The sequence below is a fragment of the Tamandua tetradactyla genome, chromosome 6, assembly GCF_023851605.1.
Source record: "Tamandua tetradactyla isolate mTamTet1 chromosome 6, mTamTet1.pri, whole genome shotgun sequence".
Taxonomy (NCBI): Eukaryota; Metazoa; Chordata; class Mammalia; order Pilosa; family Myrmecophagidae; genus Tamandua; species Tamandua tetradactyla.
Genome location: NC_135332.1, coordinates 27,641,126 through 27,658,225, shown reverse-complemented (window position 1 = coordinate 27,658,225; position 17,100 = coordinate 27,641,126). Strand labels below are relative to the sequence as shown.

Genomic DNA, 17,100 nt, shown 5'->3' with positions numbered 1-17,100 from the left:
CCCTCCTCCTCTGGGGCTGAGCGTCCTCTTGGGTACCTGCCAAGGAGAGAATCCCGACAGAGAGGAGGGGACTGAGCTTGGTGTTCTTTAAGAAAGAAAAGAGGGTGAGGTGGGGAGAGGCCAAAGCCAAGGCCTCTGGGGTCCCAGGGAGCCAGAGAGATGGGCATGGAGACTCCCTCTACTGGGCGGCTGGGTAAAGCCAGGCAGGGGACAGGCCCAGCCTAGCTCTCACCCTCACACCTGCCTGTGCCCAGGGGAGGAAGCTACCCCGGATGCCCTCAGTGTCCTAGGGTCCTTTCTGGTCTCTGATGGGGGCCACCAAGACTGGGAGTGTCTCCAACTATCTCTTTCTGTACAATCAAACTGCTGCCACGCCCCCGTGGGCACCAGCTGGCACCCTGGCAGAGCAGTACCAGGCTTGAGTGGGCCCCCGGGAGCTTGCTTTATTTCCAGGAGGTAGTCAGGACCCAAGCATGGAGAGGAGGCTGGCTGCTTTGCAGGGCCCTTGACCTGGGGAGGCAGAGAGAGCGGGTTGTGCCCCAGCCAGGGCCTAGGGGGATGCCAGAAGTGGGCGCGCTGATGCGGTGGGCCTGTACGCTTGTCCTGAGCTGGGACCCCCCCAATTCCAGGGTCTCCAGTCCAGTTCTCCTCACCCTCCAGCCTTCTGCCATCAGTGAGCCTTCCATCCCAAATATACACAGGACTGATCTACAAAACACTCTGCAGGGAGTCCAGGTGGGGGAAAGCCAAAAGAGGGTCAGTGCTCCTGTGGGTGCTAACAATAATAGTAGAGCTGACAACACCCTGAATTAGGCTCACGCTTTTTCCTCCGGGAAACTGTTCTGAGAGCTCTAGTTGCGTCCCACACCCAGTGGCATAGGCTCGTTACAGTTCCCCTTTTGTGGATGGAGAAACAGGGCTGAAGGAAGGTTAAGTGATCTGCCCGAGGCCACCCAACTGTAATGGGTGGAGTGGGATTTGAACCCAGATAGTCCAGCTCTGGCATCTGCATCCCTTTGCCCACACTCCACCACTTCTCTTGCACCACCATGTCCTCAGCACCTGCTCCAAGCAGGTACTGTGCTAAAGAACTCCACACGCAGTTTCACATTCAACCCTCACAACAACCTGGGAGGGAGGCTCTGGGACTATCCCCACTTTAGAGTTGGGGGACCCAAGGCTTAAAGAGGTTGCAGAAGTTGCTCTGGACATGTAGGGAGGGTGAAGCAGGGCCAGGCTCTCACTGGGCCTGTGTGACAGCAGAGCTCAGCAGAGTACTTCTGGCTTCCCCAGGCCTCCCCAGGCTTCCCCACGCAGCTGTGGGAGAGTGGGACAGGGGTAGGTCATGGCAGCCCGAAGAGGAGATGGAAGGGAATTCCGGTAGACTGCGGGAGAACTTGCTCTGAGAGCTGGGGTGGGAGGGAGGTTTTCCTACGTTTCCCGAAAGCAGGCTGGGAAGAGTCATGGCTGTGGGGTGGGGAAGACGGACCGGAAATGCCCAGATTAGAAAAGTCCAGACAGAATCACAGAATGTAGGAATTCTACGTGTGTTGTTTCCTATTTGGTCCCCAGCATTCTTCACCAGCCCCCCCCCCCCATTTTCCTGAAAATTCCCCGGATACCCCCACTCCAAATTTGCTACGTGGGGGGACCCAAGAGATCCAGTCTCTGGTCTTTGCAGCAGTAGATGAGAAGGTAATACTAAATATTGCTTTGTAAGCCCTTATTATGTGTCATACACTTTATGTTCGTCAACTTATTTCATTTTCACAACAATTCTAATATTATCAGACCCATTTTGTAAGTGGAGATACTGAGGAAGAAAAAAAGAGGTCGAGTGACTTGCCCAAGGTCAAACAGCTAGTGATTAGTAGGTTTGAACTCAGGCAGCCTAATTTTTGAGCTGGTGTGCTTTACCATCCTGCTCCCCTGTTGCCCCTTTCTCCTTGTGGCTACAGGGGCATGGCTGTATTGATCCCTTGCCCATCAGAATCAGGGAGGACAGTAGAAGCAGGTCTTTGGCCCTCGATGTCTTAGAAACTTGCAGATGCAAGCAGAAAGCCCATGCCTCACACCTGCCGTGCACCTAGCCCCCACCCCAGTGTGAATTTCCCTGTTGCCTCTTATTCTGTAGCACAAGTTGAGCAAAGTGAATATTCAGGAGGCCCAAATCCCTCCTCTCATTATCTCGAGGATTGGGTGTGTGTGGGCATCTCCTGGGAGCCGGATGCCATCTATCCCAGCATCTCTTATCCCTCCCAGCCCACCCTCGAGAGAACAGCAGGGCCTGGAAGCCGGTTAGCATCTGTCAGGGGGACCACCCTGACATGGGGAATTGAGATTCCAGCACTCTTAGAGATGAGCCCTGGGTCTGACCGGGGTCCACTTACCTTCTTGGGGCTCAGGGGAACTTCTCTAGGAAATCTGGACATCCTCCACTCCCCTGAACTAGGGAAACCTTTACCCACCTGCTGAAAAGACCAGGGACTGGGAGACTTGAGGGGAGGTTTGTGGGGTGCTGAGCGGGATGGCCATCGGGCTGCAGCCCATTGGAAAAGAAAACCTAACCTCATGTCAGCATGCACGGAGTTCACTGAAGATCAGAGAAGCTGGGATCTTCAGATCCCCCCACCCAGTTCCTGGGAAAAGGGGGGCAATTTGGAGGGGGGGTTGGGGGAAGGAGGAAGGAAGGGCAGGCTGGCGGCTCTGAGCTTTTCCATGCAGCCCCCGGGGCCGGGTGCCTGGGCGGGAGGAGGGGGCAGAGCAGCTGCTGGCGATTTATTAAGCAGTCACGGAAAAATTGGTTTATAAATTAACAGCTGTTTTAACTTTAGGGCCTCTTCTTCAGGGAATGGAAGCAGCCGACTGGACCAGGATTGGAGTGTGTGTGAGGCTGGTGGAGGGGGTGGGAGGCAGCGAGCTCCGGCAGCTGGCATTCTTCGGGGGCAGTCTCAGCTGGCACCTCGGGGGGCACCAGACAGTGTCCAGAGCAGGGGGTCTCCAGGTGCTCTGGGCTGAGGCTGCCCCGGCTGTGGGCTGCCGGCTTGCTGTCTCTTCCCAACAGCTTCCACCTGGGGGCGCCAGAGGGCACGGATACTGCTGTACTCGTATCTGCCACCAGAGGGCAGCTTCGGCACATTGATTTCTGCTTCAGAAGCTCCATCCCAACTGGGTTGGGCAAGAGAGGAGCCCCGCCCATTGCAAGCAATCAATCTTCCATTTGTCCTTCCTGAACAGTATTAAAGTAAGCGGTAAAGAATGAGGGCTCTGGACTCAAACTGCGTTTGAACTCAAGCTCTGAACAAGAGCTGCTTAACCTCTCTGAGCCTCAGGGGCCTCATCTGTAGAATGGAATGATTGATACTGATGAGAATAAATGAGATCATGGGTATAAAGTGGTTGGCCCAGTGTCCAGCACAGAGTAAATGCTCAACATATATGTCACCGTTGTCAATTTCTATGACTGACGTATTCTTCTATTCATTCTTCTCTCGATCCATGCCCTCTACAGTACAGCATGTAGAGCACATTTTCTTCTGGGCGCTGTGGCAGGCACTGGGTGATGATGCAAAGATAGATGGTGGGAAATACACATCTTAAAATAGTGATAAGAGTTGTGATACATTCATAGACCAAATGGGGGGGAGAGCTGACGTCGAAGGGGCACAACAGAACTTTTTGGGGTGATAGTAATAGCAGATCTTTAACTAGATTGTGTTGGTGATCACACACTGTATAAAATTTGTCAAAAGCCTTTTAAAATAGGTGCCTTTTATTGTACGTAAACTCTAACTCAATAAAGCTGTTTGTGTGTGTTTAAAGTACCCACTGTGAAATTATTGGATGGGCAAAGAGATGAATGATGGATAGATGAATGAATGAATGAAGTGTGTGAATGTATGCCTCAGATGACTGCCCACCTGTCCTGGTGCCACCACTGTCCCAGCCGACTGTGCCTTTGCCTCTCCCCTCTCCACGTCCACGGGGTTTCACCAGAGGCAGGCCCTGCAGCTGCTCCTTCACAATGGCAGAGAAAGGTGTCCTGGTGTGCCCAGCCAGCGCTCCCCGGCTCCTCTAAAGCTGCTTCCCGGAGCTTCCGGGGGCCTCCCTTCCAGCTGCCACATGCCAGCTCGGCCCGTTCCGGCTCGGCTCCGTGGTGCCAAGGTCACGGGTGTGATGCCCAACTCCAGGCCCACCGTGCCAGCGGCACAGCCACCCAAACCCTGGTCGACTGCGTCGCCTGCTGGCCATTCTCGGAACTACACCCCTAGCACTCCAGAGAAGCTAAAAGCGTGGTTGATAACAGCTCTGCACTGGGCTGGGTGCTTTTAGTTATTATTTAATTGAATCCTCACAGCACCCATGTGAGGTATGCTTTGAAACATGAGTAAACGGAGGCACAGAGAAGCTAAGACATTTCTCTACGGTCACACAGTAAGTCACAGACCTAAGTTTCGTACCCAGGACTGTTGAACTCCCAGTCTCTGTTCTCTGTCCAAGTGCTCTGGGGGAGACGGAAAACATTTGGGGTTGCCCCCTCTCCCTACCTCCTAGAAAAAGTGCAAAGGCCTCACACATCTGCCCAAATTCACCTGCCAGGAAAGGTAAATGTGGTGCCTCCGGTATGCTGGATGCTGTGACAGATACAGGGCCATGATGGCAAAGGTAGATGGCAAGACGGGCAGGCCCCAAAATAGCTCAGAGCTATGCCACATTAATAGACAGCCTCTGAGGAACTTTTTTTTTTTGTCAGTCCTACAGTAAATCAAGCAGAAAGGCCCAAAGTGCAATCACAGTTAAGTCAAACAAGGTCTCAGATTTGTTCCTTGGACCCAACTGCCTGTGCTTTTAACTCAAGAATAATAACTGAAGAGTGGCACATCATTTTTGCATCTCATTTGCATATGATTAATTCTAAGTCTAAGTGAACGCGGGTTACCCTGGCCCCTTACTTTTCAACTCCGGGGATGTCCCTGGCCCTGACCGCCTCCCCCAACCCCTGTCAGCTCCACCCCCTCCCCACTCCCGGCCCCCCAGGGCACCCCTCCCTCAGCTCCCAGAAGCCCCGTTCCCTTCCCTCTCGGTGGCCCACACAGCCTCCGCCACCTGGCCGCCCACCTGAAAAACTTTTCCCCAAGTTCGTGAGAAGTCGCGTAGGATCCAGGAGAGAAAAATCAAAGTAATAAAACCTCATTTAATTCCTAATGGAGGGCAGAGCTGTGAGCCGCAATTATCCTAATGTGGAGCTATTTTTACTCTCTCTCCATCTCTGTCTCCTGCCTCTCTCGTCGTCAGGCTTTCGCTTGCTCCCTCTGCCTCTCTTTGTCTCTTTGTATCAAATGTGTTTTCCCTGTCTCTTTTCGCTTGTTTCTTACCCCCACCCCACCCCACCTCCCGTGTCTGTGCCCCTGGGTCTGTCACCCTCCCTCCCCTTTCTCCTTCTACCTGTCTGTCCCTTCCTGTCCCTTCCGTCTACACCTCTGTCAGCCAGTCTTCCCCCACACCTCTTGGCCCTGAGGCTTAGCAGCCAGAGTGGGTCAGGGGGTCTGGGCACAGGCTAGTAGGAGGGGGAAGAGACCCCCCACCCACCACAAAGGTCCCATCTTTCAGGACTGGCTGAGAGGAAAGAGTCTTTGCTCTCATCTCCCTCCCCAGTGGCCCCAGCTTAGGATCAAGCGAATTTTTTCTGATTCAGGGCGTCCTAGAGCTCCGGTGCTTTTTGGAGATACTCCCGTAAACAGATCCTCCCTGGTCAGATGAGGCTGGTCGCAATAATCCTGAAGTTTTCTTGGCTCTGAGGGGCTTTGAGGGGTACCTGGTGACACCTCCCTGTCCTCTTATCAACCCCCAGCTTTGCCCCTTCACCCCACCCCAGGGTCCCTTCCATGCCCGCCCCCCCCCCCCCCCCGCACTGAAGGCCCCCAGTTCCTTGCCCTCACCTTTGCCCAGTATCTGCTTGTACCCTTCTTGTGCCTCTTTTTACCTTTGGGGCCTCCTTATTTACCCTCCCAAGGCACTGCCAACTTGGTCTTCGCCACTCCCCGCCACACCCCACCTGGAAGAAGGGTTCTGGGCCAAGCCAGGGGCTGCCAGAGATGCCCACACCCCACAGCCAGCAACCTGGCACCCGGTAGTTTCCCGACAAGCACATAAGTCAACAAGCACAGTAGGACTTAAGCCAGGCCTGGGGATGAGGGTGTGCGGAGCTGAGTGGCCAGGACTTCCGGCTCCCATGAGCAAAGCTCTGCCCTCCTGCCACCCCCAAAGTGGGCACTGGCCCCGTGGCTGAACATCATGCCCCTGACCCCATTTCCAGAAGACTCCTCGGGCCTCCTGCTCCCCTCTCACTCTGCCAAGGCCACAGCATGCTGGGGAGGGGTGTGGAAAAGTTGCTGAAGGAGTTGGGGGAGTACAGGGAGGGCTCCTGGCTGTTTCAGTCTTGAGCGTGACCAGGAGAGAAAACAGCCAACACAAACAGCCCCAGGAAGACACACACATGTGCCACATCTACACACGCAGCCTCTCAGGGCTACAGAAAGACCTTCAGCCCCTCACACAGAGCCCCGCAGAGGGAAACACCCCCTCCCGCAAAGACCCCCAGGGCTGAGACAGATAATCAGGGACACTGCAGCCCACACGGCCGCCCCACCCCCTCTTCCCTCCAGAGACACACACTAACACCTCTGCAGAGACTCACACCTTGGGAACGAGCACACACCTCTCTCCCCCCAGCACTGCTCCTGAGCGCACCGAACCCACACACGTGACGGCACGTGTACTGGTGCAGGCAGCCCCCCAGCACACTCAGCCCTGTCCCTCGGGCTGGCGCTGTGACCTCTCCATTAGATCTGGGAAGAAAAAGCAGGGCACGTGAACCCAGGCCACATCATGGCAGGGACAACCCCACCCCATCCCACAAACACAGGCATGCACACACATTCACAACCTCATACCCTCCGGGCTGCAGAGGCTTGCGCTGTGGGTGCAGTACCCCCAGCCCTGCAAGGTGGCACATGCCTGCCCATCACCTTGACAGCCCCGACAGCCTCCCCACAACCCACGCCCTCCCCTGCACACGTGTAGTCCTCCTACACCCTGCCACTCATTCCCGCATCTTTGACACTCTGACACACTTACTCACATAGACTCGCACACACTCACACCACGCCGACCCCCCTCCCCCCCCACTCCTCAGCCACAGGCAACGCAGGCCCCCTGGCACCCGCTCACACACACTCCCTGCCATGGTGACTGACACGTGTGCTCCCACACACAACCCGCTCCTTCACACTCACGCGCTTTCGAGGACACCCCCACTCCCAGTGTGACGTGCTGGTACTCCCTCCACGACCTCACAGGCCTCCCTGTGAAACTCCAGGTACCCAGGCCAGGAAGGGGTTAAAGCTGGAGTCCATCCACCCCCCCCACCCCCCCACCCCCCGCTGCCCCTCTCCCCATTATCCTCCCAGCTGGACTCCATCAATAATGCAGTTTCAAGTTCTGGGGAGACAGCAGGGGGCCCCCAGCCTGCTCCCCGGCCGGGCTCCCGCTCCCCACCCTCCTCCGGGCCCCAGGGAGCACCCAGTTCTCAGTGCTCATTGGCCACTTTCTCCTGAGCCCTCCCACCAGGCGCCCCGGGCCAGTCCCGGGCTGAGGGGAGGGGATGGGGGACCCCAGGGCTGGGCTAGACGGGTGAGACCAGGAGGGACGCAGAGACGGCGAGACCCGCGGAGAGGCAGAGAGAGGGAGACAGAGTCAGGCGGGAGCCCCACAGAGACCCTCAGAGAGAGCGGGGGACGGAGGGGGGACAGGCAGAGACACGGAGAGAGCCGGAGCAGAGACCTAGTGAGAGACCCGGAGAGCCGCGCGGGGAGCCGGAGCGCCGAGTCCGCGCGGCCGGAGGCGCCGACCCGGGCAGGGGAGCCCCGACAGCAGGGGGAGCGGGGCGCGCGGACCCCCTCTCGGCTCTCCCGCCCGCCCCTCGCCGAGCGCGGTATTTTTATCCGTGCGTGAACAGCCCTCCTCCTCCTCCTCCTCGCCGCCCGCCGCCCGCCGGCAGCGCGGCTTCCCCAGCAGCCCCGGGAGCCGAGCCGGGAACGCAGCCCGAGACCCCGAGCGCGCGCCCCGCCCCGCCGACCGCCCGGCCCGCCATGGACCCCAAGGACCGCAAGAAGATCCAGTTCTCTGTGCCCGCGCCCCCCAGCCAGCTCGACCCCCGTCAGGTGGAGATGGTAAGGGGGGACCGCTCCTCCCCCCCGCCCCCCCAGCGCCAGCGCCCCCCACCCCCCAACCCTTCGCGATCCTCTGCGCTGCGGGGTCCACGCTGGCCGGGGGGGTGGAGCTGGAGAGAGAGCCGGGACCCTGCCTCGGACGCGGGCCGGGGTGCGGGGCGGCACGTGAAGTTCGCGGGAGACGCCTGCAACTTTTTCCCCTGGCCTCTGTCTCCAGCCCCGGGCGGGAGAATTCTGGGCTGAAGCGTCGGGGACAGGACGGTTGCGCGCCGCCCCGGGGAGCGGGGACTGTCCTCTGGAGCCCGCACAGTGTCCCCCTCCCCTAGGCGACCGCCGGGACCACTGCTAATCCCCAGTGCCCGGTCGGATGGGAGAAACCTCATCCTGCACTGAACCCAGCATACAGAGCTGGGGTTTGAGGACTCGGCCTTGCCTACCCCACTGCCCTGCCTCTCCAGCCTGACCCCCCAACGCCCGGGGCCCAGAGCCCTTGTTCTGACCCTCTTCTGCTGTCAGGCCCTAGAGCCCCAATCCCAAGGTAGGGGAAGGGGTGACTAGTCATCGCAAGCGCTGCATCTCTTCCTACAGACTGCTGAGTCTTCTGGAAAACCTTCTGGGGGTGGGTGGGAGGTTTCCAAGGATCAGTGGGAAGGAGGAAAGAGGGAAGAGGGCTCCGCACTGCCCCCCAATCCTAGCGGAGGGTCACTTGTTGCTGAGATGCAGCTGGCTCCCCAAAGAACAGTGAGAGCCGGGCCAAGTCATTTTGGGGGGAGATGGGTGGCTGTGGAGGGAGGGGGTCCTGTGCTTAAGCAGCTTTTCCTCTGGAGGGCACCTTTGGGAGCTTAGCAGGGGGAGGTGACAGTTTCAGCTTAACTCACCTGGTTCTCTTTGTGAATTTCCCTGGAGCTCAGAGGGGACCTAATTAACTGAGAGTTGGTCAGATTGCTCCGCTGGGGGGTGGGGGAGTTGCTTGACTGCTCAGTCCACCCCCCACCTGCCCCTTACGGTTCATCCTGGCTTACATACAAAGGACGGCAACTTTTCATTTTTTAGAGCACTGGGCAAGGCAAAGAGTTTTTCAGTCTGAGAGAGACCATGCCCAGGCCCAGGACCCTTAGAGACTCCCCACCAGCACCCTACAGGTCTGGGGCACAAGTCCACCTCTGGCCTCAGTGTGAGGGTGGAGGTGCCTGCAGTGCCTTGGCTCGGCCTCCCTCTGCAGTTGGATCTGGTTTCTTTGGAGCCCTTGAGCTGACCTTAGGTGGGCAGGGCCCTACAGGTACCATGGCCAGGAGGCATCTTCCCCAGAGACCCACCCCTGACAGCTGGAGCCAAAGCCAGCTTTGGCCCTGAGGTCTGATGTCTTCAGAAACTGTGGAGGGGAAGGGCCTCAGTGGGAGAAGGTGTTAAGGAGAGGCCTGTGGTGGGGTGGGCATCAGCTGGCAGTTAGTGACTAGGGTTTTTCATCCTTTCTCTGGAGATATGTGCCTTGATGTGCTGTGTGGCCTCAAGCATACTGCTGATCATCTCTGAGCCTCGGTTTTCACCTTTGTAAAATGAGAGGGTTCAGCATAAGCTATAGAGTTCCTTCCAGCTCTCGCAGTCTTTGGCTGGAAAGTTCCCTGGGGACTCTGAAACACTCTTAGTTCCCTGCTGCTAGGGGTGGGGGTTGGGGTAGGCGGCAGGAGTCTGTGCTGCCCACCCTCCCACCCCCTCTTTCTCCATCTCCTTAGATCAGGCGCCGGAGACCGACCCCTGCCATGCTGTTCCGGCTCTCAGAGCACTCCTCGCCAGGTGGGCCCCTTGCCTGCATTCCCCCACCCAAGGCCTGGGCTCCCAGCCCTGGCCCCACCCCAACTCTCCTTCCCAGTGGCCCTGCCAAAGTCTCACAAACAGGAGACTGGGGAGCGGGGGGGTGGTTCAAGGAGGTTCATTTGTTGACCGGGCCCCTCCCAACACCAGGATTGAGCCTTTGGGGAAAGTAACTTGGATTCTCTTTCTCTCTCTCCCCCTCTTTCTCTGTCCCTCTCTTTTTCCTCCCTGGGTTCATGGTTCACTGGTGGCCTCCCTCAGAGGAGGAGGCCTCCCCCCACCAGGTGAGTTTCCCAGGATGGCTGGAAGAAGGGATGTCTGGGCCCTTTGAGGTGAGGTGGACAGAACTATCCCCCCACCCAACACGGGGAGGGGTGCCACCCTGCAGGACACATTAGCATATCAATCGGCATCTCTTCTGAGAGTGCCTGGTGCCAGGATGCCACCCGCAGATTCTCCTCTTCCCTTGCCCTTCCTCTGCTCAGGGCTGAGGTGGGGCTCCAGGACTTGGGGTCCGGCCCTGAGCCAGGCTGCCCCTTAGGAAAGCCTCCCAAAGCCATGGGGCAGCCTCAGTCCAGGTGCCCAAAGACCAGCAGCACCTGGACCCATCAACAGAGGCCAGGCCATGTGCTGAGGTACTGTGGGTGGGATGAAATGGAGGGAGGGTGAAGGGAGGGGGGCTCTGGTGAGCCCATTTAACGTAGTTCTTCCCCTGGCAGAGAGCCTCAGGAGAGGGGCACCACCTCAAGTCGAAGAGAACCAACCCCTGTGCCTACACCCCCCCCTCACTGAAAGGTACTGCCCCTACCCCTCAGCCCGGCAGGCCCAGGACACCGGGGTGGGAGATGAAATGTTGAACTTTTGGCAGGGGGGCCAGGGATTGTCCCATGCTCTACCCTCACACCCCACTGCTTGGAGATCAGTTCTTTGGCTTTGCAAAAGAGGAGGAGGCAAGAGACCATAAAGGGCAGCTGTGGGCCAGGATATCAGACTGAAGGCTGCAGGGTTGAACAAAAAGAGGTGGCTGGTCTAAAATAACAGGCAGGCATCCACGCAGGAGATGGAGACTCGGCTCTGCATCTCCTCTTTGCAAGTGTGTGCTGGAACCACCCTCCCACTCCCCACTCCCCAAGGCCTTCTATGGGCTCTACCCTCTGGTCTCCGTTCCTATTTGTATAATCTCTGCACAGATCTGCATACCGAATACTTCTTTTTCCTGCTTTTTCCTTTTTATATTGAAAGGCAAATCATTCCTTTAGCACATATTTACTGAAACTTTAGTGTGTGCCAGGCCTCGTTGGGTGGGCATCCCTGCCCTCCTGGAGCCGCTTTGCCGTGAAGGGGTCAGTAAGAATCACTGAGATGTTTCAACCTGGACTTGGAGGATGAAGAGCAGTTCAACAGGATGGCAAGGCAGGGATGGGTATCCCAGGAAGAGGGAAGAGAGTGTGCAAAGGAGAGGAGGTAGAAAGTCACAGGACCTTTAGGGCCACGTGGACACTTGGCTTCTAGGTGAGTTGTTGGAGATACACCTCAAGGAGAGGGTGGGACATATTGGAGTGTGTATGTGTGTGGATTCTCTTCCTAGCTAAGCCATAGGATGCCTTTCCACCTCCACCTCAATCCCTGCTGAGGGATTGTCAGCCCCCTCCTCCCAGGATGGCAGGAGGCCAGAAAGGTGTGTTGGGAGCTCCTGTGGGTGGGTTTAATGAGTTCCCAGCACTGGCTAAGGTCAACACATGTGCCTGTCAGCCTGCTTGTCAGGGCTGGGAGCAAAGAGGAGAGGCTAGGGTCCTTCCTTGTCCCCCAGGACAGAAAATTGAGGGGACAGAGCTGCAGTAAGCAAGGAGAGTGGTTCAGCATCTGGAAAGACTTCCCCATTGGTGGGGATGGCTCCAAAAGCAGGTATGAAGGAGAAGGTGGCATTGTTAGGAGAAAAGATATGAAATCCTGCTTCCTACCCTGGGCTGGGAAAGGCCAAGTGGATGTGAAGGGGAAGAAAGGCTCCAAGGTTCATTTTTTTTTGGGGGGGGGGGGGTACATGGTCCAGGAATCGAACCCGGGTCTCCTGCATAAAAGGCAGGCATTCTAACCACTGAACTACCCGTGCACCCTGTTTCAGGGTTCTTGATTTTTAATATGGGGAAGAGAGCTGGGTTGAAGAGGTGAGGGCCAAGATGCTGTCCTAGCAGTCAGCACTGGCCAGAAATGTGGGGGAACTGCTGTATCCCCCACTGTCCCTTAAGAGTGTTTTAGAAGGGTCTAAGTTGGGGAGAGGGAGAGAAGTGGAAAGGGGTCAGAAGAGGGCTGGGCAGCCTGGGGGCTGTGCTGGGGATCCCTGGAGCTTAATAAGGGAGACTTCAGGTGGCAGGTTCAGGGCCCTAGAGATGGAGACAGAGGCTGGGAGAGGTGAATGTGGGAGACCCTAGAGAGCTGAGCAAGGCACGAGGTGTGCACACAGGAAGCTCATGGGGCGCCAGCACAGGCACTGCACATACCTATTGTCACTGCAGCTCACGAACTCTCCTCCCCCGGCCTGAGCTGCCACCTCCTCCCCCTTCCTCCCTCCCTGACCCTGGACCTCTCAGAGGACTCTCTACTCCCTGTTGGGTCTTCTTTACTTCTCTTCAGTACGGGGAGGGCACTGTCCTGTGGGCTTCAGCCCCTTTCTAGGCAAGGGGAAGGATCTGACAGGGGTTGGGGATTTTTAGGGGGGTGCCTTCGGGAGAGGGGACAACATTGAGCCTCAGTGAGGCGGGTCTTCAAGGCTGGAGCTCTCACACTTGGCTCAAGATGAAGCCTTGCCGCAGGCGTCCCCAAGGCCAGGGCGGGGCGATTTATTGCATTTTTATTGCCTGGGTAACTTGCTCAGAGCCAGCGGGAGACTGGGAGCTCGGGGCAGGGCGGGCAACCAGCACAGACAATGCGCCCTCTGTGCCTGTCCCCAAATTGGCAGGAGTGCAGGGCCCAGCTCACTCTGTTGGACGTTTTCTCCTCCTCTGAGCCTTCTGAGGGGAGGGGCCGCCAGCGGTGGGAGCCTCAGTCAACCCTATCCCCTAGCCCAGCTCCTCAGCTTCTTGTCTGCAGTCTGTGAATTTAGTGTCCTAAATGCTTGAAAATCCCACCAGTTCCTGGCCTTCCTGATTCAGCCCCAGCCCTTCCTTACAGTGTCCCCTGAACCGCTGCCATCCCCCTGAGGAATCCCCCATCTTGGGCCCTTTACCCCAGTCCCCTTGCTCCTTTCCGTCTTTTGAAAACCTCTCCAGCTGCCCACACTGTTCCCTTCCTAGGCCCCATCTGAGCAGGCCTTGGGGGGTAGGGTGGGGGTGTTGTTGCTTTCTAGGTCACCGCAGAGGGAGCTGGGAGCTTGGGGATGTGGGTCAAGATTGTGGGGGCTGCATCTGAGCAGGCTGCATCCCCAGGCACGGGCTCCACTGGCTGCAGTCTGTGTCCTCCAGCCTCAGAATTGTTTCTACCCTTTGGAGCCTGGGACACAGAGTGGCATCTATGGCAAGGCAGTGACAGGAGGTGGGGACCAAGCACCACAGGAGGGGAGGCAGGATCAGGGTGAGACCTAAGCAGACTGGACACTCCCCTAGGATCCGAGGAGGGCAAATCCCCCAGGTCCTGTCTCCAGCACTGGTACTTGGTGAAGCGAGGCCATGTTAAGCTGTGCTCACCTGGTCTTGCCCCTTCTGGCACCCTCTTGTGTAGGGGAGCTGCCTGGAGCCAGCCTCCAAGAGGCCAGCATCTTGGGGCAGCTTAAGAGCCAAACATGAGCAAGAGTCTACCCCGTACTGCTTCTGCCCTGGTCTGGCCCCCAGCAGGCTGACCTGCAGCATTTGGCTGGACCTCTGAGGGGTTAACTCTGTTTCAGGCCCATGAGAAGAAGGCTGGGGGGTGGGTGGGCCGCTGCCCTCTTCTGTTGTGAGGGCTGCTTCTTGGGCTTGGCTGACCTTAGTCTTCCTGGACCCCTCTCTGCTAGCTGTGCAGCGCATTGCTGAGTCTCACCTGCAGTCCATCAGCAACCTGGGTGAGAACCAGGTCTCGGAGGAGGAAGATGAGCTGGGGGAGCTGCGGGAGCTGGGCTATCCAAGAGAGGAAGAGGAGGAGGAGGAGGAGGAAGAGGAGGAAGAGGAAGAAGAAGACAGCCAGGCTGAAATCCTGAAGGGCAGGAGGGAGTTCAGTAAGCTGAAGGGGCTACAACACCTGGGTCTCCCCACACTGGTTATGGGTGGATCGTCCTTGCGTGTGCTGGGATACCCCCTTCCAGCTCAGTTTCCCACACAGGTAAACAGCAGTGCCACCATAGGGGCCTCCCCATCCCCTCACCCCACAGGATGCCTCACACAGAGCCTTATCTGAGACCTGGGCTGCTCTGATCCTTGTCTTAGTCTCTCCCCCAATCAGATTTTTCCTAAGTATTCCTTTCTTTTCCAAGAATGAAGGCAAAGTCACTTGGGGCGTGAGGCTAGACTCAAGAAAGGGCTTCCCATCCATGGTGCCGAGGGGGTGAGGAATGCAGGGATGGGGGACTGAGAGAGTCTTGTACCCTATCATCTGCACTTCTAAACTAGGATGTGGTCTCTGCTGAGAGACAGAGGGCTGACAGAGGGCTGGCTGACATGTCCCCAGCCTGACTCTGCCTGTTTCTCCCTTTTTCCTTCCTAGGCTGGGGGTGGGAGGCTGCCCTCTAGTGTCTAGAGGAAGATCTAGGATTAAAGAACCAACCTGGTCTTCACCTTCAACCACAGCTGCCTGGGAAGAGAGGGGCCAGGGAGCAACCTAAGACCCACACAGAAGGTCTCAGAGCCAGAGACCTCACATCCAAAAGCCTCTATGGAGGGTTCCAAGCCCAGAGCCCAGAAAATTTCTAGGCAGAAAGATCCACAGCCCCACTCCCCACCCCCACCCATGGTTATCTCTTCCATGCCTGGCCATGGAAGGCTGTACTATATCTGTCCTTCCTACTGCAGGTTAAACTTTTTTGGTTCCATTATTAATGGAATGAGAAACAGCTGGCCACCTCTGCTTGAAGCATCCAGCCCCCTGCACTGAGACGAAATGGCCTGGGCCTCCTGCCTGCGTCTCTGGGGGTGGAGGCATCAACCATGAAAGCAAAATTCCCAGCTTTTTGCTGCTAGCAATGATGGAGAGTGGAAAAGGTAGAAAAGAGAAGACTGTTCCCTCAGGGAAAGCAATAGGGGGAATGGGCCAAATGCAAGATTACTAAGAAGTAGTAACAGCCACCTCCACTCATGGAACAGCTCCTGGGTGCTGGCACTGGGCTGTGCAATGTATTAACTATGGTCTTACTGAAGGAAATCTACAGAATTTCCCTCTTACCATCCCCTCAGAGAGGTAAAAATGATTTATCTAAGTCATACACTAGTCTTTGGAAGAGCTATTGTAGCCCAGTGTTCTCTCTACTCTACCATGATGCTCTTAGAAAACTCAGCCCCAACCATGAGAGAGACTCAGCTCATGCTCCAGGACAGCCAGGTGGATATTCAGAAGCTGTGTTTTTATCCCCTCTTTCCTGTCCCCAGCTGGGCAGAAAGCAACCTGTGGGCAGGGTCTGGAGGGGCCCTGGGAGCGCCCGCCCCCTCTGGATGAACCCCAGAGAGATGGAAGTTCTGAGGACCACATGAAAGACCCATTACAAAGCGGTGATGCCTTGAGGGTGTGGTGAGGAGGTGGGGCTGGGATCTTGGTGGCTGGGGCCAGCTCCTGAGTCCATCTTTGCTTGCCTTGCAGAGCCTGGGGAGGAGCCCCAGCACCCGGTCCCCCTTGAGCCTGGCACATAGGCACCAAGCCCTGCATCTCCCAGAAAGGAGGAAGTGGAGGGGACATCACTGTTCCCCATAACCTCACTCTGTCCCCAACATAGTTTGTACCTTTCCCTCACCTGCTAGGGCTGCGGCTTCTGACTTCTAGGAGACTAAGGCTGGTCTGTGTTTGCTTGTTTGCCCATCTTTGGCTGATGCCTAGAGTCTCTGGGCACTTGCTGCCTGATGCCTACCCCTGCCAGTCATTCCTCCTTTCACCCAGTGGGAGGTGGGATGTGAGACAGCCTGCATTGGATAAACCAGAAAACCTGGGTCAAGGGTTCACCCTCCACAATTCTACTCCCCAGACCCCTTCCTCTGGGCACAGGAGACAACAGGGCAGGACCCTAAGATCTGGGGAACGGAGGTACTGAGAACCTTTAGGTGCCCGCCCATAGAGCCAACCCCATTCATATAATGGCTTCCAAATCATCACCCATCTCACCAGCTCCAACCAGAGCCCAGAACTCAGGCATCCTTCTCTACAACCTCAACATTTTGGAAATCTTCCCCTTACCACCGCTGATCCCCAGCCTGGGTGCCTGGAAGATGGACTGGCGGAGGCCGCTTTGTTGCGTTTTGTTTGTGCTTTGATGCCAGGAATGCCGCCTAGTATATGTCCTTGTGGGGGCACAGGGCGTGGGGAGCCAGGCTTTCCTTGTCCTCCAGCTGCTCGGCCCCCTTCCCATTTTTCCCTGACTCCAGGCCTGAATCCCTCCCGTGCTGGAATAAATCTTTGTAAATAACTGTGCTGAGACTCCTCTTTCAGAGGGGAGGAGTTGGAAGGGGAACATAAGGGAGGGGGTTGGGAATCATTCAGTGGGTTAGGGCCGCCACCCCAGTGTCCAGTCCTCCAGTCGAGGAGTCTTTCCTGGGGACAACAGGCTCGGAGGCACTCTTGAAATACCACGGAAGTTCTAAATCCTGCTAGGTATGGCTAAAGGAGGCAGAAGGGAGAAGAGAAAGTCTTGAAAGAGCTATCGCGGCTTCTGAGAGACCTTCTCCCTCTTCCCCCGACAGGCTTCCCCTCAGGAAGTTCCTTCTTCCGTAGTGCCAGGCCTGTGTGGCCCAATAACGATGGGGACCCTGGGTTTCTTTTCAATTCCTTCCCACCTTAGGAAACCTCTCTTAGAGTTGTAACTTAAGCAGCAACCTCTTACCGCCCTTCTTTGAAGGGGTTGAGGTCTTGGGGGCGGAGCCTGACGCGAAGGGGCGGGACCTCAGGCTTA

The 17,100-nt window shown here is 57.0% G+C and overlaps 1 protein-coding gene and 1 non-coding gene across 3 annotated transcripts; one reads left to right on the top strand and one right to left on the bottom strand.

Annotated features, from left to right (window-relative positions):
• Window positions 1-7,617: 7,617 nt before the first annotated feature.
• On the top strand, window positions 7,618-16,617 carry PPP1R1B (protein phosphatase 1 regulatory inhibitor subunit 1B). 2 transcript variants are annotated; one of them, XM_077164533.1, is made up of 8 exons: window positions 7,618-7,845; window positions 8,060-8,231; window positions 9,965-10,025; window positions 10,305-10,327; window positions 10,763-10,838; window positions 14,029-14,229; window positions 15,593-15,712; window positions 15,801-16,617. In XM_077164533.1, the coding sequence occupies exons 2-8, from the start codon at window positions 8,151-8,153 to the stop codon at window positions 15,848-15,850; spliced, it is 612 nt and encodes a 203-aa protein (XP_077020648.1). In that variant the 5' UTR covers window positions 7,618-7,845; window positions 8,060-8,150; the 3' UTR covers window positions 15,851-16,617. The 2 variants fall into 2 exon arrangements, with proteins under 2 accessions (XP_077020648.1, XP_077020649.1); XM_077164534.1 differs by lacking the exon at window positions 15,593-15,712.
• Window positions 12,082-12,153, bottom strand: TRNAK-UUU (transfer RNA lysine (anticodon UUU)). The gene has a single exon. It is a non-coding gene; the product is annotated as a tRNA-Lys (tRNA).
• Window positions 16,618-17,100: the final 483 nt, after the last annotated feature.